The 24,638-nt window shown below is 41.8% G+C and overlaps 2 protein-coding genes across 3 annotated transcripts in view; both read left to right on the top strand.

Moving 5' to 3' along the window:
• Positions 1-897: 897 nt before the first annotated feature.
• Positions 898-8,868, top strand: LOC135262900 (charged multivesicular body protein 1b-like). Its single transcript, XM_064350281.1, has 8 exons — positions 898-1,063; positions 2,274-2,371; positions 2,492-2,638; positions 3,196-3,264; positions 3,635-3,742; positions 5,986-6,029; positions 6,555-6,627; positions 7,814-8,868. The coding sequence occupies exons 1-8, from the start codon at positions 1,048-1,050 to the stop codon at positions 7,856-7,858; spliced, it is 600 nt and encodes a 199-aa protein (XP_064206351.1). The 5' UTR covers positions 898-1,047; the 3' UTR covers positions 7,859-8,868.
• Positions 8,869-16,359: 7,491 nt separating this feature from the next.
• Positions 16,360-24,638, top strand: part of LOC135262898 (plastin-3) — a 28,527-nt gene continuing 20,248 nt past the window's right edge. The window contains exons 1-2 of one of the 2 annotated variants that reach the window (XM_064350278.1): positions 16,360-16,376; positions 17,633-17,744. The gene's annotated coding sequence lies outside the window, so the exon portion shown is untranslated. Of the gene's footprint in view, positions 16,377-17,615; positions 17,745-24,638 lie in introns of those variants that run through there. The other variant, XM_064350279.1, reaches the window with a different exon arrangement.

Below are 24,638 nucleotides of genomic sequence, written 5' to 3'. Positions count from 1 at the left end.
TTAAATTTTACCTACCTCAATGGCAAAAAAAAAAGCCAAATGGTGCGGAGACACTGTTCTATATGGTGTGCTGCAACATCAGCAGTCTTTCCAAAACAGCAGTAAGTGTTTGACAAAAATCGGAGCACAAAAACCTGTCTGCGTTGGGTGTTGGTGGAAGAGATGATCTGCCCGTGTGTCCCCAGTGCTGGCGCACAAGGCTTCACTGGAGCTCAGGATGAGCTGGTAGGACAGAGCCAGGCTGCGGACTGCAGCACACTGCTGCCACCACAGTGAATATCACATCCGAGTGAGTGTGACTCATCCTCTCTGCCACTGTGATGTAGAGACGCAAAGCTAATCGTTAATCAGGCCTGCTCCTTGTCCTCATCAACACTGGCTGTGTATCTAGAGTCACAGTGAGTCTCCCCAGCAGACAGCCACTCTTCATGGCATGTTTCAGAATATGAGATACATGGAGGGGTGGAGGAGACTGCCTTTCTGTGACTCATCCCTCAGGTGTGCTCTCTTTGATCCATTAGCTCTGTTGCCTGTAGTATAGTACATAAAGAAGAATTGGGCTTTAATAATCGTTTTATTAAATGTACTTAGCTAAATGCAACATGAAAAATACCACCAGGATATTCTTTTTGAATTAGTACAGGGCTGAGACGACTCAGATCAGAAGCAGGACAGTCACGACGGACACGCAGAACCCTGCAAGCAAATACGTTTATACAAAAGGTCAGCCGATACGCTTCTGATTCAGAAAGTACAAAATTGACGTCACTAAACTTGTTCAACAAGGGAATACATAACTGTAAAAAAAAAAAAAAAAAAAAAATTACTGAGCCCGTCTGTCTGATCCCCAGAGTCTCGGATCCATGTGACGTTTGAGAACACGCCCCCAAACATCTGACGATGATGTCATCATTCCAGTTGTGTAGCCGGAAGTATTGAGGGAACAAATTGAAAACACGGAAAAGAAGTGAAGAAATTGACTAAACACAAACAGAGCCGTGACAACGGTTTTCTTTACTACGTTACAGACGGACGAAAGCTACAAATATGTCAAATTTGGACAGTATCCTTTTCTACTACGAAGTAAGAAAGACGGTGGCAAATAGCCGCCACCTCTGTGACTGGGCCTGTGGTGGAATGGTTTGGGCGTCTGAAAATGACTTTGCTACTTGCCAGCTAGCTAGGAAAATGGGCTACCTATGACACCCCATAGGTAGATTACAATTGCAACGTGACGAAACGGGCAGTATTTGTTTTAGGTAGCTTTATAGCATATTAACATTTGCGTTGCAAGACAGAACTGTGGTAGATTTGTTCGCATCGGTGCTTCGCATTCGTGCTAACTAGACTAACTGCTACAGTCTGCCGGAGGTTAGGTATGTAATATTAGATAATTTATTGTATAGAGGAAAGATGGTTATTTATTTTCTACTCTGAAAAGTAGGTGAAACGCCGTTTATGCGTTCAGGTGAAAACCGGGCTACATTTGGTTGAAAACTGTTTTCTGGCCAGGCTATATCCGGGTAAAATCTGTGCTGTTGTGGTTAACCTAGTCCGTTTGTGTGGAAACGTCTCTACACCTAGTAGATTTGCGGTTTTTGCTCCCTGGATCACTTATCGTCCTGTTTGGACTGAAACTGACGTGATCAGTCCTTCATGTTAGTTGGTTTCACATCGTCACCTGAACCCACCTTGTCTACAGCCGTATCGTCATCGAGCTCATTAAATTCATTCGATGTGGAATGGCAGGTCGGCGCTTAGTGGGAAGGGAACGATTGTTGAGATCATAGGCAAATCTTGTGAATTCGATTTGTGTTTCATTATAATGAAGAGTGTATGACTGGGCGTGTATGACCATAGACATATATATGTATGACGATCTTGCTGTTTTACTGTTTTATCTCCACCACTGATACAGAACATTTCTGTCGTTCGGTTGGATGCGTTCATGTCATCAGTATTTAATTTTATCAGAGTAATGCTTTGAATGAGGTGTTCGGCGTGTTTGCAGGATTCATACGTCATTAATGTCCTTCACGGCATTAAAATCTCTGGAGTTTTAAAATAAATCGTCATGGCCATTGCTTCTTAACCGGCCATGAAAAAAATGAAATTATTTCCATTCCATGTTAGAAAACAAATATTGCAGAATATATCTAATTTCAGTCCTCCTTTCATATGTGGACTTTTGAAACTGTTTGAAGCCGTTCTCAGTCGTATTTATCCGATCAACTTATAGCGTCGTTAGAGGTGTTCTTAACTTACAATCGCAGAGCATCTCTTCAACCTCAAGTTTGCTGCCAAAGAGTTGCAACGAAGTTCACAGAAATGTGACAAAGAGGAAAAGGCGGAGAAGGCCAAAGTGAAGAAGGTAAGCTGCTGCCAGGAGACGGCCAGCCACCCAGCGAACGCAGGGAGGCAAACCTATTGAACATCTCAGCGGTTTTGGGCTGCACTGTTGCAAACGAGCACATTTTCTCCCTCCTCCCAGGCCGTTCAAAAAGGAAATGTGGAAGTCGCGCGGATACACGCCGAAAACGCCATCCGGCAAAAAAACCAGTCCATCAACTTCCTGAGGATGAGCGCACGGGTGGACGCGGTGGGGGCCAGGGTACAGACTGCTGTCACCATGAACAAGGTGAAAAGGGGCTTCTAGCACTTTCTCTGCCTGAAACCATTGCAAATGATTTGATTTGCTCCTGAATCTGCCGACTGGCCCCTAATCATAAAAAGTTAGTGTTGTGTAAAAGGTGGGTTATGCAGAATGGAACTATACTGTGAAGGGAGCTTCAAAAAAAAACTTCAGTCCTAATGTTTTTAGAGTGTAACATAATGCTACACATGTACACAAACACACTTGTCTACTTTGTCCAAAGACCATATTCAACTGATATTCCTCAGATTAGTTAGAAATCTGTTTTGATTTACTTATAAAATCTTTTAAAAAGGAATGCTATGTTTCTAAATTATGCTTATGCAGATCCACAATTCCTTGACTTTCCTGATACTTCAAGGGACTGTAGTAAAAAAAACATTATCTTTTTCCATTTTGATTTATTGACTGTAATGTAAGAAGTAGACTCAGAAAAGCCATTTAAGAAGCTCTTGAAACTTTGTCACATGGGGTGTTAATGGATGGACTTTAGGATGTTGACGGTACGTATGTGGGACTGACCACGCCCGTCTGTTCTGTAGGTCACAAAGTCGATGGCTGGAGTGGTGAAGGGCATGGATGCGGCCTTGAAGAGTATGAACCTGGAGAAGGTATGGCTTGTGTGCATGCAAGTGTGGCTGTCTGCGATCTCCTGAGTTTCTGCCTCTGTATATATTCTCTGTCATCCACAGTGGCCAATGTGATGTATCAGATGCCCATGAACGTGCTTCACGCTTTATTTCAGGGTCTTATACAAGCTGTTGTTCAGTAGGTTCTGATAGCTGGTGGATATGAAAGCAGTTATTTTGATCTATTTATGGCCATGGTCGGAAACGAGTACATGGAAAGGTTGTATTTTTGGAAACAAACAGACAGCACTTGACTTGACTGTAAGTTCAGCTTTTTCAGAGCATGGTCATTAAAGGACAGCTTTTGCGGGACTGCACACTTACCAGATGATTGTGTCTTCTCCCACTCCAGATCTCAGCGCTGATGGACAAATTCGAGCACCAGTTTGAGACTCTGGATGTGCAGACCGCACAAATGGAGGACTCGATGAGCAGCACAACTACACTCACCACCCCACAGGTAGGGTTTTACACAACTACACTCCCCACCTCACAGGTGGAGTTTTACACATCAACACTCACCACCCCACAGGTAGGGTTTTACACAACTACACTCCCCACCTCACAGGTAGGGTTTTACACAACTACACTCCCCATCTCACAGGTAGGGTTTTACACAACTACACTCCCCATCTCACAGGTAGGGTTTTACACAACTACACTCCCCACCTCACAGGTAGGGTTTTACACAACTACACTCACCACCCCACAGGTAGGGTTTTACACAACTACACTCCCCACCTCACAGGTGGAGTTTTACACAACTACACTCACCACCCCACAGGTAGGGTTTTACACAACTACACTCCCCACCCCACAGGTAGAGTTTTACACATCCACACTCACCACCCCACAGGTGGAGTTTTACATCAACACACCCCCATAGTTTACACATCAACCCCCACCTCACAGGTAGGGTTTTACACATCAACACTCACCACCCCACAGGTAGAGTTTTACACATCCACACCCCCCACCTCACAGGTAGGGTTTTACACATCAACACTCACCACCCCACAGGTAGATTTTTACACATCCACACACACCACCCCACAGGTGGAGTTTTACACATCCACACTCACCACCCCACAGGTGGAGTTTTACACAATTACACTCATCACCCCACAGGTAGAGTTTTACACATCCACTCTCACCCCCCCACAGGTGGAGTTTTACACATACACACTCACTGTTTTACACAGACATCCTCTCTGGCCTATTTGGGGGGGAAAATTGATGCTTACAGTTTAAAGTGTGTCTGGTTGTGTTGCTGGCAAGTCAGTTTTTATTGTAGAATTGAGCCGAAGCAATGCTTCCCTCTGCTGCTCAATCCTCATAACTGTCCTGAAGTAGTCTGGCGATGTTCCCCTGTTGGGCCATTTCCCAGCTCAGGCCTAGGGGCTGCTTTTATTAGGTTTGATTAAATTCTTACTGGATATCGATCTCTTTCATATCTTTTGGCCATTAATCAACTCTAAATCCTGAAGGTATGAAATGGGTTATTTTAGATATGTTTGCAAGTAAGGTTCAGGTAGGGAGACACATTCCAATAATTTTTGCTTTTTCAGCTTTGTAAATTAATCCGAATTGTGACTTTTGTCATACAAACTATGGTACCATACCATATATAATAGAGTTCAGTTATTCAATAATTTATTCAGTTTTCTATATTCCATAGTTAGGGCCACCTGTCTCCACCATGTGACTGGTTGGGGATTTATGCTTTTATTTCAATGGTTAATCTCAAGGGGTCCCCATAGGCACTCCAACAGCACAATTAAGTGACTATTCATACAATCGAGCTTCTAAATAAGACATTTATAAACAATTGATCTAATGTGGGGAGAGTCAGGAAGGAAAGTGAACATGAATGGGAGTTCAAATGCCATGGAAAGCATGTCTTTGAGCCAGTGTTCCTCACTGCTGGTCCTGGAGAGCTGCAGGCTCTGCTGGCTGTCGTCGTTACTCAACACTTGAGTAACACAGCAATTGATTACACAGTTAACTCGGGTAACCTGGTTTATTGGGGCCTGAATTGGTCGCTGGCCTTAAGGAAAAAAACAAAAGCCAGCTCTCCAGGCTCTGTGGCTCTCCAGGACCAGGTTTGAGTATCACTGCACTAAAAAGAAGAATGCATCCATATGAAGCAGGGGTGTCCAAGCTTATCCAAAAAGAGCCGGTGTGGGTGCAGGTTTTTGTCTTAGCCCAGCACTGACGCCTGATTCTACTTTAGGTCTTGATTGAAGATCATGATTCGTTTCTTAGTTGAATCATGAATTTATTCTTTTTTTAATTAGGCTTGTAGGTGCAAGTTAAATGTTAAATAACTGCTCTCAATTTTTTGTGCACATTTCCCACTGTTTTCAACAAAGCCTATCATACTCCTGCACAGCATTTTAAAATACTACAGAATGTCTGCAGTAGTAAGTAATCAAACTGAATTTAACACAAGTGCCACTTGTAAATGTCGCTGTCAATCATAGTCTGTGCTTAATTAGTGGCAAGTACTTTCTCAACATAGATTATTGAGGTGGCGCAAATGGGATAACTATTTGAGAAGGGGCTTGACAGGGGTTATTGTCACCTGACCTGGTCGAGGACTGAAGTTCCAATGCGAGAAAACAAGGGGAGACAAGGTGTTCAGACTGTCCGTGGTGTCGAGTGAATGCCTCGTTGGTGACAGTAGGTTTTTTTCTGTTTCAGAACCAAGTGGACACGCTGATGCACGAGATGGCAGACGAAGCTGGGTAAGCGATGGGTGAAATCTCAGCGCTGAGCCATGGCCGTTTCCGCAGTAACGCGGATATGTGTCCGGCATACGGCTGTGCTTGTGGGGTCATCCGCCTTGACGAGAATTTCAGGTCCACACAACTTAGTGAGCCGTCAAGAGATGCTTGCCCCCGGTGAGACTGGGGGGCAGGGGGTGGACACTTGCTTTACTGGCAGCTGATTATCTTGGCTGTTTAGTGTGTTGTCTCTATGAATTATTCAGGAGTACACTGGAGGGTGTATATGCAGGTGATACGAGAGAATGTCTCTCAGCCTAGTCTTCAGACGGCTCACAGGTTATCACTGATATCAAGCATCACTGATTACCAGAAGGGACACACAACAGGGACATCAGGTGTCCATTGCTGTTATCACGGCACTGTTTACGCACTGGTGAAGGCGGAAGGTGTACAGAAGCCTGATGGACAGGTGAACGCAGACTCCTTTGCCAGGGCCTGTGGTCCTCAGTGGTTGAAATGGTGTCCTGTTGATGCTTTCCCCAGGCTGGACCTGAACTTGGAGCTGCCTCACGGCCAGATGGGATCGGTGGGGACCAGCGTGGCGTCTGCAGAGCAGGTAGGCACCCATGGGTAACAGCCATCGAATAACCATTTGTGCGCCCCCCCTGTGCAGGAAAATGTCACTGCGCATTAGAGATGTGATGGTGTCTCCTCCAACAGCTACACAGGAACCCAGCCTTTTTTTTTTTTTATTTTTTTTTATAAATTAGGTGAACACTTAAAGGACTTTCATATGAAACCTGACCAATTTTGACTGGGCCCTGTGAGAGTTACACATACTGTCATACTCATAATTCAAAATATTACTATATGGTTCCCTCAGCATTAGAAATTGATTTCTCATGCTCAGTTGGCAAGTTTCACTGGGAGTCACTCAGTGGACGGAATTGCTGAAAATAATCTCTCAGCGAGCAGATCCTGTCTAAACCGGTTTTTCAACAATATCCAGTAGCTACGCCCTCCATTGTCACATTGTAACTACACAGGTTTTCTGAACCTCCCTGTGGTGTGACGTCGTGCGGCGAGCTCCAACAAACACATAGGCCGCTAAAGCCAGGTGGACACTGCAGATTTGTCAAGCTAATGCCAGATTAGAATATCACGGTAAAGATGCAGTATGATGAGGCGAATACAGCACCGTAACTCATGCAGTGTGCAAGGGCTGAAGACCTATGATTAATTACCTCTGCTTTCTCCTGCATGCGTTTCCATACACACGGACACGCGTATGTGTATGTGTTTGTGTGTGTATGCATATATGTTATACATACGCAGTGTCTGTGTTTTTGTTTTTGGGAGGTACGCATTTAAGAACAAGCAATATTAAAGGAGTTGATTGTGTGGAACAAGGCCACATGCACATGTTACATTAATTTAGAAGAAACTTATCCAGAGCGACTTTCAACGTAGGAGAAACATGAAGGCATTCACCTGTTTAATATGGGACAGACTTGGCCGAAAAACATTAACAGACACACAAGATAAGATTTAACATTACTAAAGCACTAGCATGTTGCTAGACAAAAAAAAGGACTTGTTTTGTATGTGTTAGTTTAGCATTGTAATCACTGGGAGCTAAAACTCTTATTGTTACTAAGGCAGTGTCCTCAACCAATTGGATGTAGTATTTGCAGAGTACCACCTGCTTTCGCTAACAAGAAAAGGAAGTATTTTCCGTTATTACTGGGGTGGAATGCGTGTCTGAAACGCTTTAACTCCGTGTGTGCTGATTTTGTCCTCAGGATGAGCTGTCCCACAGACTGGCCAAGCTGCGGGACCAGATGTGAGGACTGTGAGCGAGTGGGCGTCGTGTGGCTGAAGCGAGGAGTTCTGGGTCACGCACACAGTGACCGGCCCCGGGACGCAGATTACCCATCTTTCTGTCTGTCTGTCTGTCTGTCTTTCTCTCTGCCCCTCCTCCACCCTCCTCCCCTTCCCCCCTCAAATTTCTGCCAAATTTCTCCAGTGATGAAGATGAGTTCTGTTCTGTGATCATTCTCTCATTGCTGGAGGGGCGATCGAGACCCTAGTAGTTTGTTATAGAGTGCCCTGTTTTCGTGCCACAAGGCGCAGGCCTACAAGGAATGCCAAAATCCGCTCGGTTGTGGAAAAAAACCTATGTATGCACATAAATGTACAGGTGTGCGTGGGACGGGTGCCATCGCTGCTGTCTGTCTGTTCTGTTTGTTTTTGTTGTCCCCGTACGCTGCCTGCCTTTGACAGTAGAGTCCTGTGGAGTGGCGATGTTTCTGGGCTCAGGGGACACACTCCGCCGACTCTACAGTACGAGTAACGAGAAAGCTTTTTTTGGAAGAGACAGGCGTCGTCATGACGGCCGTGAGGAATAGCCTGAAGGGCGCTACAGGCCCAGTCCCTCCACGTCAGACCGTTCAGCGCTGCGTTCCCGACGGCTGCGATCCTCCACGTCCGCGAAAGCCAAACGTTTACTCGTAGGAAAAAAAAATTTTACACTGACATTTATGTTTTGATGTTTAAAAAGATCGTTTGATATTTATATTCTTTTCCCTTTTCTCTTTGGGTGATTGTGGGATTTTTTTGTAAAAAAAAAAACAAAACTGGGTCTCTGTCAGCAGTTTGATATTATTCACAGTATCCCAGCAGCGTTTGTTTCACAGACTAAATATTCTAAATATTTTTTAATGTTGGTTGTAGGTACTGGACATGCCAATAAGCATTTTCATCTTTTTCACCTTTATCAAAGAGATGTATTAAACATCAAGAAACTAATTATTTACATTTTCATAAAAACCTAAATAAAAAAGAAACATTTTCTGCATGTTCTGATTTTGTTTCATTTGCATCGAGTGATTTTTACTTTTGAAGTGGGGCTTTCCCAGAGTAACACATTTACAGTACAGGTTACAGTGCCCTGTATGCGTATCTTTGAAAAGTGAAGTGTGCACACTGATACACTTCTCTCATTCTGGAACCACTGGGCTAGTACTGGTACAGTTATGAGTGATTTTCCACTGTGCTGTGTGTCAATCCAATGCAGCATCTCCATGCTCTGACCTTGTGACCTCTGCATCTGGGCCAGGTGGTAGGCTTATAACATTATCATTATTTTGACATCAGTCAGGCGGAAAGTTATCAGGAATAACTGCGGATTACTGCAGATTACTACAGATATTCCCACGGTGTATTTAATTATTTATATCTTGATATCTGAATGCCCGTTGAAGATCAGGAATGTGCAGCAGAACTTTCACAGGACCAATACTGTTGACTTGGGTTTTGATAGCTTCGGAAGTGTTTTCTGTGTTTGCCAGGTTTGTCCTGGGCATTGAACAGCACTGTGTTCTCCCAGGCCCAGCTTCCCTATCCAACACCGGGATTCCTTTAAAAAAAAAAATTATTATTATTATTATTGTGTTAATGTGCTAAAAAAAAAAAATTTCAGCAGGTCCTTATTTTGGACAGCTGCTGTAATGACTTTCACAAGTATGACACTATTCTGGTTCTAGTGGTCCACTAGATGGCAGCCGTGTTCAGGTCGTTTCTGTCCGATGCCGTGCCACTGCAGTAGAGAAACATGCATTTGCTAACCGCTTGGGAGTTCTGTGAACATGATTGACATGAAAAATGATTGATTATGTGTTTTGGGTCATCCATACTATAGAATTGAACTATGATATCTAAGGTTGTACAATATTTCTAATGTGAACTATTTTGATTTCTAATATACTCATTATATGATTGATTATATACTCAAAACAGTTTTTTTATATGCAGTTTTTATGATATTTTCTTAATTACATTTCTCTGTGTCGGATTACATAATTCTTTATGTCTGATTACATTTCTCTGTGTCGAATTTCATCATTCTGTGCATCTGATTACACCTGTCAATGTGTTTGATTTCAATTAATCTGTGTGTCTGATTTCACTGCTTGTGTGTGTCTGTCTATCTGCTGTTGAATGCTCACACAACATACCCTTGCATTGCTTTGCACTTTGGTGGATACTGGCGTTATTGCTGTTTGCACTGGCCTGCCAGTCTTGATGGCCAGTGTTTCTGTTACAACTGGGCAAACATAACGATCCAAGAGCTTCTTCTGTTTGTTTTGTTTGTCTTTTTTCATACAAAACTATACATCTGTGAAAAATTGTGTAATTGTTGTTTGCGCTGTACCGGGACACGGTCTACACGGGGTTCGAGGCCCAACCCCCGCACAGTCCACTGCCACATACAAGCGCTTTTGGTTTCTGTCCATCTGCAGCTTCATTTATGCCACTGGAGTGAGCCTATCGTACCACCAGCTGCCCCAAGTGCCAAATAAGGCCGTACGTGTCACTTTCTCTCAGTGTCTCTGCCAGGACTGAGAGAATGACCACTGACTGACCACAGGGACACATTCAGAGGCCTCCTAACTTCTCAAATTGCATCTGACAGTGTGAACTCTGTAAGGTGCTTCACTCTCAGCGGAGCAGAAGGGTTAGGAGCTAACAAGGCCCCACAACGTTTCTTCGCGATTGGAGATTTGAGTTGCTTAGGTGCCATGGCAACACCAGCAGGTTTAAGGGGGGACCCATCTGGAAATGGTGAAATAAAAATATAGGGAGCGGGGTGCAGCCAGGTGACATACTTTCAGCTGCCCATTTTCAAGTGGTTTTCCAGATTTCCTCCCTGACCTCGGACACTGACTACTTACACAATATGCTGGATAAAAGGTCCTTATCCTGGCAACACCCATATTCCAAATTAGCGGTTTGTGATCAACATGAAATATGAGAATCAAGATGATATGCACATGGACACGTGCACGTTTCTCAGTTCTTCTTAAAACTATTATATTTAATTATGTTGTCAGATTATATTTCTATTGGTGCATGCGACCTGCATGCATGGAAATTGTTGCGCAGGTTCCTATATCAAGATTCCTACACAGAAAGAGCTTGCACTGCCAGAGAGAATAAAAAAATAAGTACTGACACTATGATGAATGATATTTGTGCTTATAATTATTAAATTGACATAAAATTGATCTGCTCATTTATACAAGCTGTGGAATCAATGTCACTGTACAAGCTGCTTTGGAGTTTTCAATACAGCAAGAACCCTGTCCAAACAAATAGCTTATTTTATGTTGTCTGTCAGTAGCCTCCACTGATCTAACTAGTCATGTGGCAGCTGCATTCCGGAATTTATGGCATCCTGGAACACTTGTGTGCTCCGTCAACAGGTGTGAGAGGGTTGGGTTAGTGGACCGTAGACCTAAAAGCACCAAGAGGCTGTGATAACAGCTGCCCACTGCTTTCACTTAGAAGCTCTTCACTCTCCCTCTCGTATGTTTAGAAAAACAACCGGAGGTGGAAAGTCCAGGGGTCAGAAAGTAAACATCCTGCCACATGCTTTGTCCACCTATGAACCCAGCCAGTTGATTTCACTAATTAGTTCTACCTCCTGGCTGAAGAATTGTGACAAATGAGCAAATCCAGATAATTGAAACAAAATACTGGGGAGGAATTTTACTTTCTGATCCTAGATTTTCCACCTCTGAAAACAACAGGTAAAAAGGTGAACCTATGATGCTGTCCTTTGTTTCTTTATAAATTAAGTTAATTACTGATATAAATTAGTCTTTCAAAATGTTATCAGATAGTAATTTGCTGTGGAGTGTTCCTACTGTACTGTAGTCTCACAAGGGTTTTAATCTAAGGAACGAAAAGGAACACAGAATACAGTAGTGCTAACAACTCTGTGCGCAACTCCATAACAAAAACATTCAATTTCTAACGTTCTACTTCTGCTGTAAAAATCAGGCATCAGAGGCCTCTGGCCAGCAGTGTGGTGAGATCAGAGTCTGTGCATGCCTTCCTCTACTCAAAGCTCCAACGACATGGCCAAGGCGCCTGGCTGTTTGCACAGCTGTGCCCAGCAGCTGAGATCCATTAGCACAGTGATCTTCATTCCTGGCCCTGGCAGCCTGTAGAGTCTGCTGGTTTTTGTTCTCGTCTTAATATCAGCAGCCAATTCAGACCCAAGAAACCAGGTGAGGTGAGTTAACTGTGTAATCAAATGCCTTAATTGATCGATTAAACGTCGAGTAACAACAACCAGCAGACCCCGCGGCCTGCCAGGACCAGGAATTAATTGCACTGCATTAAGCAGGTCACATGATCATTGTGTCAACAGTGGACATGGGCCTTGTTGGTGTAAGTGCCAGGGATTGAGCTCTAAACTCAAGAGGGCTTCTCCAAATATGGGATCTTTTCTCCTGTTTGTCAAATAGTATTACACTATACACAAGGCACATGGCTTTGCAGAGGGGATATATCAGAAGAATTCAAGAAATTTAAACCTAAGGTAACCCATAAAAACTTCAGTCCTCGAGAACAAAAATGTTTGCTTCATTTGAAATGGTATCCCCGCACTGTGGTAATGTCATAGACGAGACAGCGTAGGACTACATTCCTTACACCTTATAAACCCAATGAAAAATGTCTGCATGTGTCAGGTTCTCTTCCTGAATATACACAAAATTCAAAAATGCTTGGCGGAACTAAAAGGAGTATTACTTGGCTGCGTACGTTTGTGAGAAAGGCTATGTTAGCATGCACTGTCCCCAACTGTCAATAAAATGAATATATTAACACATAAACACAATGATTTGTTCATTAATATCTTCAACCCTTTATGGTGTAAGATCACAAATATGTGATTAGAATGTGATTAAAATTGAACATTCAAATGCTGATGTAAGAATCACTACTGGTAACTGAAAGCAACAGAGTTCAAGAACACTGATACAGAATTTTGTAAAAGCATTCCAAAAACCTGCTCTTCAAAGGGTTAATAAAAAGTTGGGAAACTGACAAGATAAATAATGTCGCAGCATGACTCCTCACAGACTGAATCCACTTCCTACATTATCCAATGTTAGAAATAGATACACTTTGACTGAGAATGCCTTTTTTAGTAAGAACACTTTAAATAATATAAGTTATTTGTAATATGAATTTATAAATAGTACTTGTACCTGCATTTGTGTAATGTGTCAGGAAAAATGCTAACTAGGCAGCCTACTCAGTGTATATTTGAGATTCTGTGCGAGGTTTGATGATGAAAAATGAGTTCATTTGCATTTGGGTTAAGTATCTGGATTCAGTCCAGGCGTTCCATTATGGCAAAATGCAAAGTCTCCTTGATGCTTGAATATAATCTCAACAAAAACACATTTTCAGCAAACAAAAATGCCAAGTAACTCACGCATACAAAGCACTGTCTATAAGTCATTAATTAAAAAAAGAAAAATCTAGCCATTAAAGCTATTGGTATCAAAATGAGGCCAAGTTACAACAAACAATATTGGCTGTCTTAAGTCATACAAATTAAACAAGCTGTATTCCAAAGCAATGCTCCCCAATGTTTCCTAAATTATTTCATGTATCTTGGCCTTGTGTTTCATCTTACCATCTGAAGAGAATGTGGTCATTCAGACTTTGTGTCAAATTAAAGTTTTAATGCCAATCATTTATAGTGGAAATAGCCTGCAATTCAGCTGTGCTACATCCTAAAAACAAAGGACAATTTTCTTCTAAAGCATCCAAAAAAGAGCTAATGTTTAAAAATTTAGAATTGTTGACTTGTTTAAGGTTGTTTGGTACATCTGGCTTTATAGGACTTGTTAAAAAGTAGTTAACACTAGAAATGCCACAGTGGTCAATTTGACCATTGTCACTTCAAGAAAATAATATCTGCCATCATTAAATCCATATGGCTCCCCCTTCGTGACTTTCCTAAACATATGTATTGAACATTCTGATATAACTTTTATATCAATATTGCGTAAGAAATAAAGTTATAAGCACTTACATAAATGGTCATGAATGGTCGCATTGACTGTCATTTATCTTGCCTGTGTGCTTGAGCATTTTGATCGCTGCATGTACCCAGCTGCAGGCATGCAGAATAAGCTTGAGGCTGGGCAAAGCCTGCAACAGTAGTGAGGTTGTAGGGCCTACTTTGTAGTCATGTACTTGTTATTGGCCGAATGGCAGAAGATGTAGCTAAATGTCCAGTGGGGAGAATTATTGATCGTGAGACTGGAGCATTTGTGATGATGAAAAGAAGAAGAAGGAGAAGAAAAGAAGAAGCAGGAAAAGAATAAATAAAGTAACCCATGTTTGGGGCTGTATTGCGTGGACAGTTGTATCCAAATTATGTGTGTTTACTTGAGGTCAGAAGGTAAAGAAGTTAATGTTTTTTTCTGTGGGAAACCCTTAAAAGTGCCAAACTCTCGGTGCTGTATACAGTAGGTATGGTAACTTGGCGGATGGCATACCTGCCAATCCAATTATTTGGCTGACTTAATTTAAAGAATGCTATGGATCTGTCACAATTTCTGTCTCTGACCGCCAGAGGCCGCCAGTTCCCCTAGTATTTCTCATTTTTGTCTTCTTGCAACCTTCTGTGGTATTTGTGTCATTATGGCATTATTAGTTGCACCTATGTTTTATTAACTTATTCAACTCACATGTTTTTCAGTGTTGAAGATCCTTGCATGAATTTCATCCAAAATTTTATCATATGACTATTAAAAAAGCGTACGAATGAATAAAGTTTTGTAAATCACACATATACATGCTTCATTTATAAATCCCAAATGTGCCTAAAAATGTGAGCTTGTGAACGAGCTTTACGACTCCACCCAGTGAACGCCCTCAATTATTCTTATATGTTGTCATTGTACATCTTTTTTCACTCTTTGGATTGCTTGGAAATGGCAGTAAAACGCTGCTAAATAATGCACTTGTAGTAAAACATGTGGAAACATAATGGTAGAAAAGTGAGAAAAAAAGAGTTCAGCTCAGTCTTGAAAATCAACCCCACATTTACCAGTGGCTATTACTGTATGATAATAACTTTATAAATGTCTTTACTCTGATTAGTCTGTTTTTACGCTTACTCAAATGGATAATTGGCCCAAAGTGTCATGAAATTCTGAACTCTGACTCAATCAGCCTGTAAAAAGAGAAATCAGATTGTGTTGTTTCCCTATTTAGAATCTGATTCAGTTATCAGTTATGCTTTTCTATCAGACATTAAAAGACACCAGTGACGCATTTCCATTGTAACTTTCATTTTAAAAAACCTGTAAGACCTGAATTTGTGAAGGTTTCTGTGCATAGAGACTTAGGAAAATGCAGGCTGCAGCACCAAAGAAGGCAGGATGTTACAGATGAAATGTATGTGTGTCACCAGGAAATAACCTTGGGATATTTATGGCTTTAGCTTGGAATGAGCTCACTTAAAAATATGAAAAATGTTCACAGTAAAGGAAAAAAATACAGGTGAGTTGGAACAATAAATCTGAGAAATCCAGAAAGATACAAGGTTTTGTTTTTCGTTATTTACATTTAGTGTGGACTCTCAGCCAATCATATTGAAGCACAACGTGTAGGCCTATAGCTCATAGGCCTACACGTTGTGCTTTGAACCATTAGTGGTTCAAAGTCTTGAAATATGCTGCCTGATAGGATCATTTTTAATACAAATCTCACCATTTACATTGCATTTATTTGGAAGATGCTTTTATCCAAAGCGACATACAATAAGTGCATACTGAAGGTTATTGGAACAACTACAAAACTCTGGTTCGATAAGGTACTCATTATGTAACAGTTATTCATAGCCATGAAAACACAAGTCCAGTTCACACAGTAAGCATAGACTAGGCCAGAAAGTTACGGTATGTCAAACTAGGAGGCATGACAACAAGCTACAACATCAAGATAATGATACAAGTGCAATATAAGTGCTGTATGCAGGTATAAATGTAGCATGAAAGTGCTACAGGAACAAAATAGAAGGATACAAATGAAAAGAGCTATGCTAGATTGGGAGTGCCCTGCAGGGTAGTGATAGTTAGTCCAGGTAGAGTCTGAAGAGATGGGTCTTCGTACTACGGCAAAAAAATGGGCAATGGCTGAGTGGTTTGTAGAGGAACAGGGAGTTTGTACTACCACTGGGGAACTAGGGTGGAAAGGTTCTGTGGCTGGGACAAGCGAGAACCATTGGTCTACAACATACACTACATTTCCAAAATTATGTGGACACCCCTTCTAATGAGTGGTTTCAGCTGTGTCAGTTATTTCAGCCACGCCCATTGCTAACAGGTGCATAAAATCAAGCATACAGCCGTACTCCATAGGCAAACATTGGCAGTAGAATAGGTCGCACTGAAGAGCTCAGTGACTTTCATCGTGGCACTGTCATAAGATACCACCTTTCCAAGTCAGTTCATCAAATTTCTGTCCTGCTGGGAGCTTCCCCAGTCAACTGTAAGTGCTGTTATTGTGAAGTAGAAACGTATAGGAGTAACAACAGCTCAGCCGCGAAGCGGTAGGCCATACAAGCTCACAGAACGGGACTGCCTAGTGTTGACGCGTTTAGTGCATAAAAATCATCTGTCTTTGTTGGAGTACTCACAATAGCATTCCAAACTACCTCTTGAAACAGCATCAGCACAAGAATTGTTTGTCAAAAGATTTTCATTTCTAGCAGCTGTACACAAATCTAAGTCTGACGGGCAAATCTGGGTTTGGCGGAATGCATATTACCAACTGTACTGGCCCAAACGGTGCCAACTGTAAAGTTTGGTGGAGGGGGAATAATGGTCTGGGGCTGTTTTTCACGGTTTTGGCTAGGCTCCTTACTTCCAGTGAAGGGAAATGTTAATGCTACAGCATACAATGACATTCTAGAGAATTGTGCACTTCCTACTTTGTGGCAACAGTTTGGGGAAGGCCCTTTCCTGTTTCAGCATTACAATGCCCCCATGCAGACAGCAAGGTTCCTAAAGAAATGGTTTGCTGATTTTGGTGGTGAAGAACTTGACTGGCTTGCACAGAGCCCTGACCGCTACCCCATCAAACACCTTTGGGATGAATTGAAATGACGACGGTGAGCCAGGCCTCACGACCAACATCAGTACTTAAGCTCTCTAATGCTCTTGTGGCTGAATGGAAGTGAATCCTGCGGTTACAGCAGCAAAGGGGAGGGGGGTCTAACGTTATATTAATGCCCTTAGTTGTGGTATGAGATGTTCAACAAGTACACATGGGTGTGATGTTCAGGTGTTCACATCCTTTTGGAAATATAGTGTATTTCGATAATATCATTAAGCTCAAGTGAAGGATTATTCATTTCCACCTGCATGACATTGAAAGAAATGAAAACCCAAAGTTTCCGTATCACTAAAACGTTGTTTAGCTTTCAGCCAGCAGGGGTCCACATTTGTCTGAAAGAGAATACGAGGTTATTTTCCACAATGCCTTCAAATAATGTTTTCTTGTTTGTTTGTTTGTTTGTTTTTTTAATAGTAAATGCACTTTCAGGGGCAGTTTAAAATAAGGCGATGTAGAAAGGAAGTTAAAATCATGTTTTCCTAAATCAAGAAGACGACCACAAAGTCCTGAGGAGTCCTCAGCGGCGGCATCCAATTACATCACCGCTTTAGGAGTAGCTCTGTTGGGTTCCATCCAATTAGAATAGTAGTAGGCGGGGCGTAAAACATTCCAATTTTTTGCTCCTGTAGTTCTGTCCTGTGCTGTGTTCGGCTGGTTTTGGTCTGGCAGGCTGAGGAAGTTACGGGGTGTGATACTGAGAGCTTGGCCGGTATCAACGTATCTGCAAAGGGGAACAAAAAGGTGAGTTTTATGCTTTATACTTTTTTCAAGCATAATTTACACATATTTATGATGATGACTGCTTGCTATATGGATTTCCATGAAACTTGCAAATCAACATTAATCTATCCTGCTATCTGGCTGACGTTAGCTCGTTTATGCCAGGAAACGGAATGTATGGCATTGTTGTAAACCAGCCTTACAAACCTGTCTTTTCCTGAACATGTGTGTTAGAATTTTCACTGGCTAGCCCAATTAACGTTAGTTTGACTGGGTTGACACGTGTCTGATTTTGTCGTCTGAAGAATGTCAACTCAGTTGTCAAACGAGAAAGTCGGATGTATCCAAACAGTTTTGGTTACCTATGTAAAGTTGCTCACGTTCAATAGAAAAGTTAAACTGTAGTAGCCTAACGTGATGCTTACGGATGAGGAATCTAGAACTGTGTGGTACCCACAGCCTGAACGTTTGCTACCAATGTCCCATGTTTTGTCTTCAGACATAGCAGAAAGTTTGCTGTACTTATGTTATACATTTTGAATGGATCTAGTATAATCTAGTGTATCTATATTCACTTAGGAAAAACTGGACCGCATTGTATCTTCTCGATACTATCGCAACGCGTGTCTTTGGTCCCTGGTGTTCATTTTAAATGACTTAAGTTACATCACCGTCGTTAGTATTAAGTGGCACTTCAGATGTGAGTTAGCGTAACAAGATGGGTTGGTGAGTAGCCTACTGGGATTTTAAAATGTTAGTTTGGGAATGTCTAATGAGATGGGGCAGTCTTAGTCGACGTATTTACCTGCGGTAAATATGACCGCAGCCATCCAAAGAGGGAACTGGATCCGCAGAGCATTCCACGTTTAATTTAAAAGCACGCGTAGAATTCGTACCGCACGAAGTAGTCTGGTTGCATTCTTCAATTATTTACGTTTTGAATTCCAGTGCTTGCACTAAAATTTATCGTGGCGCTGTCACTTTTTGCATGGTGAAATAAGTCCCAGAATCCAAAAATACTTAGCATTTATTAAGCGCTCGTCAAAGGAAGGGTGGTAAAAAACGCTTTGCTGGTTTCTGGTCATAGGGTATTTCTACATTTTGACACTACAGTAACAGTGCGATATAGTCTAAGTGAAATGAGGAGTTTTTGCATGTTAAGGAAAGAACGCGCATACAGTTGATAATTCATTGAAATACTTTATTGCGTATAGGATCTCCTATGTAGACTGTAGATATCAATTAGATATTTCATACAGTAGACTAGGTGAAAAAGTTAAACATCAACTTTTATGGTTGTATTACTGTGCAGTGGTGCTAATAGTCTAGCTTTCATATAATATTGGCTTTAGAGTACATCTTGAATTCTGAAGTGGCAGTACCATTGTAATTCGCAGTTTCGTGTCACATGTATTATTGCACTCAGTTTGCACTCGCGTGTAAAAAATTTCCAGTGTTATTTGAACTTCAGCAGGGTACACAACGAGTCAAGTAGGGACCTTACGTGCTCTACAAGAGTCTATTTAACAGTAATCATTTTATTGTATATGGGCCGTAGGGAGGCATGTCCAGATGGCCTTACTGATAACCTTGAGTCAAACAAGTTTCACACAAGTTGGCAACTCAACTGGATCTTTAAAAATTCTTGTGCTGGGACGTTGAGATTTTGGAGAATCGTGTGTTTGTACTGCGTTTAGAGGAAGAGGCTGTGTGTTTTGTCTCAGACAAGGCTGTGACTGCATTACTGAGATGCGAATTTGCTCTTGGGTGTGGTACCAAGAGCTGGGCTCTTACTATTTAGGCTATTTGTAAGGGAAGGAATTATGTATCCTTTCTGGCAATGTCTGAATTATATATATATATATATATATATATATATATGTGTGTGTGTGTGTGTGTATTATAGTTTTACATTAAGCCTGTCAGCTGGAGTGACTGAGCTGGGCTGGAACTTACACCAGGGTAAAGCTTTTTTTAAATTATATATATAATTATAATTATTTTTATTTATTTATTTATTTGCTCTTTTGGCTCTTCTGCAATGTGGAAATTGGGCTCTGAGGTTTAGACTACTCAGTGTAGTTGAGCCACATTCCAAAGCTTCCTTTTCATTTCTCTGCTTTAGGAAGTTTGAAAACAACCCAAAAATGTTTTTAGGTATTTAGATTTTCTGCATTTTTTTTTTCAGTTGCAGGTTTGTGTTGAGGCGTTTTTGAATATTTTGAATATGGACAGAGCGTGAGGTGCACGGTGTGTGTAAAATGCAATGGACCTAAGTGTCACTATTGTGTCTCACCGGAAAGTTGACATTAGTTCCTGTAAATAAGATGGAGTTGAAGTGCTGGGCACAAAAGCTATGCCTGACTGAATGTTCTGTGGACAGGGATAATTTGTGCTCAGTATGGTTGTGGACAGAGCTGATTCATGCTCAGTATGGTTGATGTTTGCTGTTCCCTGAGAATCTTCATTTTTCTTTTCCCATTTTATTTTTTTCTACAGAGTGATGATTGCTTTAGAGCTGCAGAATGATGATGGCTATAGAGCAGTGGTAACCAATCCTGTTCCTGGAGATCTACCATCCTGTAGGTTTTCATTTCAAATGTAATTTGGCACACCTGACTTTACTAATTAGCTGCTCAACAAGATCTCTAGCTGTGAGGTGTGCTTTGTTAGGGTGGGAATGAAAACCTAAAGAACAGTAGATCTCCAGGAACAGGGTTGGTTACCATTTCTATAGAGCTACAGACTGATGGTGGCTGTAGTTTTGCGAGCCAGGACTTGAAATCCAATACAACTGTGCCTGTTTGTAATTGAGTTGAATTGCAGGAAAAACTACAGCGACTGGGGTATTATTTAGATCTATTCTGAGTAGAGAGTTGTATGTCGGGTGTGGTTGGTGTATGGGGCTGTAACCGCTCATAGGTGTGTTTCTGTGACTCACACTGTTAAATTTACTGCCAATTATTGCTTTTAAGTTAAGGTGCGGCTTCATTTTATATGTGGTTAAAATGTGTTTCTCGGGTAAATATGTTTTTCTTTGTGTTAATCCTCATTTAATGGTAGAACAAATGACATCTCAAGGCCCCTATATTTGGCTTTGCTTGGAAACCATCAATTTAATTTTACTCTACAAGAGTATAATAGAAATGTCCTGTGTCAAGTAGCCTATTTCTAAATGGGGCTTAAATCAGACCCAGAAATGTAGTTTCAGTCGGTCAGTTGAGTGACCGGATAACAGTTTAGTAGATTTATTGTGTCTGACTGACCACCTGGTTTCTCCTGTATATTTTGAATAAATAATAGCCACAGACATTCATTCAAAGCTGTATTGAACAAATGCCTCTTCCACTCTTCAAGAAAACATTTGTTGAGACAGTGTGGCTTTAGTGAGAATGGGAGCTATGTTACTGAATACACCGCTGCCTTTCCATGTTCAAGACTCAGCTGAGGTGTGTGTGTGTGTGTGTGTGTGTGTGTGTGTTTGTGTGGAATGGCAGGCCAGCACAGCCAGGCTGTGAGCTGTGCTATGGCTGTGTCTCCAGAGTGGAAGGTATTAGCCAGTACATAAAGGACCTGTGTGGATTGTGTGTGGAAGTAGGCCTATTGCATCAAACAGTTTGATATCTGTCTGTGAACAACATGTCTGAGTCTTGATTCATTATTAAAGACAAGATTTTTTTCCACTGTGGGGAAAAAATAAAACTAGTTTGGTTTCCATCTGGTGGTCGATTTTTTTGCCGTCACAGACCAAGAAAAGCATGTCTAGTTCTAAGTGCTTTGATAGGCTTGTGTTTGCCTGCTTTATCCGTTTAGGGGGAATGATAGAGTTAACAGAGCTCAGCTGAGCTTGGGTTGGACTGACCAACACCTCATTCAGTAGAGACATCATTTTTCAGGGCCCTCTTTTTGAGGATAGATCTCCTTACCCTGTGCTGTGTGCTCAGTTTCAGATGGCGACTGTTCCCGCTAAGAGTAGCTGATGAGTTGGAGTTTTCCTGTTTGGATATATTCGTGTTGATGCTGATGTGCATGTTGCAGTAGTACCTCTGTGGCACTGGGTATAGATGTCTACCTCCCAAGCACTGACTTAGGATCCTTATGACTGAGAGGCATCAAGATGGGGCAGCTGATCAGCTGATCCTGGATCAGTTCTGCATCATGCTTTCTTCTCATATCAGCTGTACTTGGTGAGCTTCTAATCTAGATAATTGTAGTAATCATCAGGGAGAGTAATTTCATGAATTTCTGGACAACACATTTTTGATTTATCCAGTTAAGTAATTAGGGCAGTACTTGTGCCAAAATGCTAAAGTAAGAAATTGGCAGGTCATATTGAAATAAACTCTTTGACTCCACTCTTTGCTGTTGGCATTGTGAACTAACAGTTTACAAGACTGTGAAAGGTCAAGCAGGGATGAGCACCATCATCAAGCCTTCCCAGCATGCATCATGTTAGAAAGTATATTGATATAAGAATCAAAGACTTTCATTCAGGGAAACAATTAGGCCATGCATTCCCTGGAAGGGAAGAAGCTTTTGTGCATTGTTTGCGTTGTAGAAATAAACACGCTTCCGGTGTCCAAAAGAGCAAAGGCTCAGGAGAAGAACTTGGTGAGGCAAGCAGACCACACTTTGTACACTTCTGCGCTTCACAAGAATGACATCTGCTTCTTCATGTGCGCTGGCATGTTAAATGTAAATAAAGGAAGATCAGCATAGTAAATTTACTGGTTAAAGCAACTGTGTTAAGTAAACAAAAGCTATGCGTGTCTGAAGGATAAATCCTGTCTTCTGTGCTTTCACTTTCTAAGAAGTTATTACTCTAATAATGGACTCATGTTTTTAAAGAGGCTCTCCTCTTTAAAATGCAATTGTGTGATACATTTCCCTTTTTAAAGTCGACAGGATTCTCTCTCTTAGATTTTGATATATTTTCCTTTAAATCAAGTGCTGTTCAGCCATTTGTTGAACAAAACCGCTGCTTTCCGCTCGGCAATCACTACTGAAGGGTAGAAGACCACCAAATGTCAAATTAACCCGGCTTGCTTTGTGGAACAGGAAGTGGTACACTGGACGCGGCCTTTTCTGTCATTTGGATTTCAAGCCCGTCTAACGTGGGTCTGTCGGGCTGATATCACAGAAGTTGCCGAAGACGTTTCAGTCAACTCTACTTTTGTGTTTTTTGAGATATGAATTGTTCTTCGCGGAAGTGAAGCCGATTTGTGGCTCACACTGGCCTCTCTCAGCGAGCGCTTCGGCTTCCTGCCAGAGGTGTACAGTCTTCACGTCGCAGGAGAGACAGGTGCCAGAACCTGTCCGTTAGGGCTCCCTCTCCCATTAGCCCAAAGGCTTTCTGGTATGGGTATGGATGCCAAGGTCCTCCTATCCCACTGTAACCATGGAAGCGGAACAGGCGGATAGAGGGTAAGGCTAATGAGGAAGTAGCCTACCGCATGGCACAGAACTCCTTTTGTCTTTGTGCTGCTGTGCAGTCACGCAGGTCAAATGACAAACTGTTCACATTTCCCGTCCGTAAAAGCAGGTGACAGCTCTCCACTGTCTGTGATGGTTTGAGTTCTTTTGTGAATCACGGTTCTCGTTTTATTTGGGAGAGCGTTGGTTTTTCTCCTCCAGTGCAGGCCCATTGAGCACCAGCTCAGCCGCGCTTGGAGCTAGTTTCTGAGTAGGTTCATTGTGTGGCACTGAAACCTGAGCTAAAGGAATTCCACAGTCTCAAAGAGCTAGCTTGCAGGCTGTAGATTTGCCACAGCACAAATTCATGGAGTCTAATGGATGAATCCGATATAGCTCACAACTATCTTACATTTATCACAGATATGAACTTCCTAATATAGTCAGTATCTTTGAAATCAAAAGATCATTACATATGGTCAGAAATTTGAATAACGTGTACAGTGAACACATCACTGAAAGATTGCAATCAGGGTTTGGCCCAAACTTACTGACATGACCGGAACTTCTTCCTTTGAGTGCTGCCTAAATTTATAGTTTAAACTCGGAAGGTAGTAGAATCTCAGATATTAAAAAGTATCATAATGATACAGTACTTTGGGATTCAGACTCTGTGATTTAGACTCACGTGTAGGTGGAAATGATGGTGGTGGATTGAATGCTCTTGCTTGCTGACTAGACTGAGCTGGGAACTGTGTTCCATTTTCTAAAACAGGAACATGCTGGAACAGGCTGTGCCAGTAAACTGTACTATGGTTCCCAAAGAAATCTTCCACACTGAGTGGATATAAACTATTTAGGTACTATTGATCTTGTAATGTTATGCTTTTTTTCTACTGCTGTGCTTAATATTCTTTTAAAGCATAGTAATAAATTTAGAATGGCTAGATGCAAAAACTGTTCGATTTTCAAAACAAAAACCTGTCACTTGGTTTGATACAGCTGATTTGGTCATAAAGCCTATGGCCGGCCATATTTTGCATATATTTGGCTTCTGATTTTTATCTGTGTGAAACTATTCACTTCCTTCTTTCTCTATAGGCCATAAATGGCATATGACATTGTGCATTGTGCTTCCACGTCTGAACCACAAGTGTTTATTTCCTATATTGATGTTTATTTTTTACATCGTGTGAATGAAGTTCCTCGTTTGTGTGGCTGCTTGAAAATGAGTGTTCATCTCACCAGAATTCCGCCTGGCTGTGGCAGCCAGTGAGCTGTTGTTTTAGAGGCTGTCTATGTGCGTGAGATATACATCAACCCATGAGCTGCACAAAGCTTCAGGGCGCAGCACAGTGTGACTACTTCACTGTGACAGACATTCCGCAGCAGTGACCAATCAAGGGCCGAGAAAGGGAAAACCGGCCGACACCTGCGTGACGCGCCCTCCCGAAACCCCCGGGCGGGCCCGGCGTCGCCCGCAGACGGCTGACGGCGGGGCGT

This window comes from Anguilla rostrata, chromosome 9 (assembly GCF_018555375.3).
Source record: "Anguilla rostrata isolate EN2019 chromosome 9, ASM1855537v3, whole genome shotgun sequence".
In the NCBI taxonomy this organism is placed as follows: Eukaryota; Metazoa; Chordata; class Actinopteri; order Anguilliformes; family Anguillidae; genus Anguilla; species Anguilla rostrata.
The sequence above is the reverse complement of the archived record's forward strand: the minus strand, read 5'-3'. Positions and strand labels throughout refer to the sequence as shown.

Bases quoted from the DNA above. Each gene is read 5' to 3' on its own strand.
- LOC135262900 (XM_064350281.1), top strand. The intron at 2,639-3,195 runs GTGAAAAGGGGC...TCTGTTCTGTAG, and splicing joins CTGCTGTCACCATGAACAAG to GTCACAAAGTCGATGGCTGG. The intron at 6,628-7,813 runs GTAGGCACCCAT...TTTTGTCCTCAG, and splicing joins GCGTGGCGTCTGCAGAGCAG to GATGAGCTGTCCCACAGACT.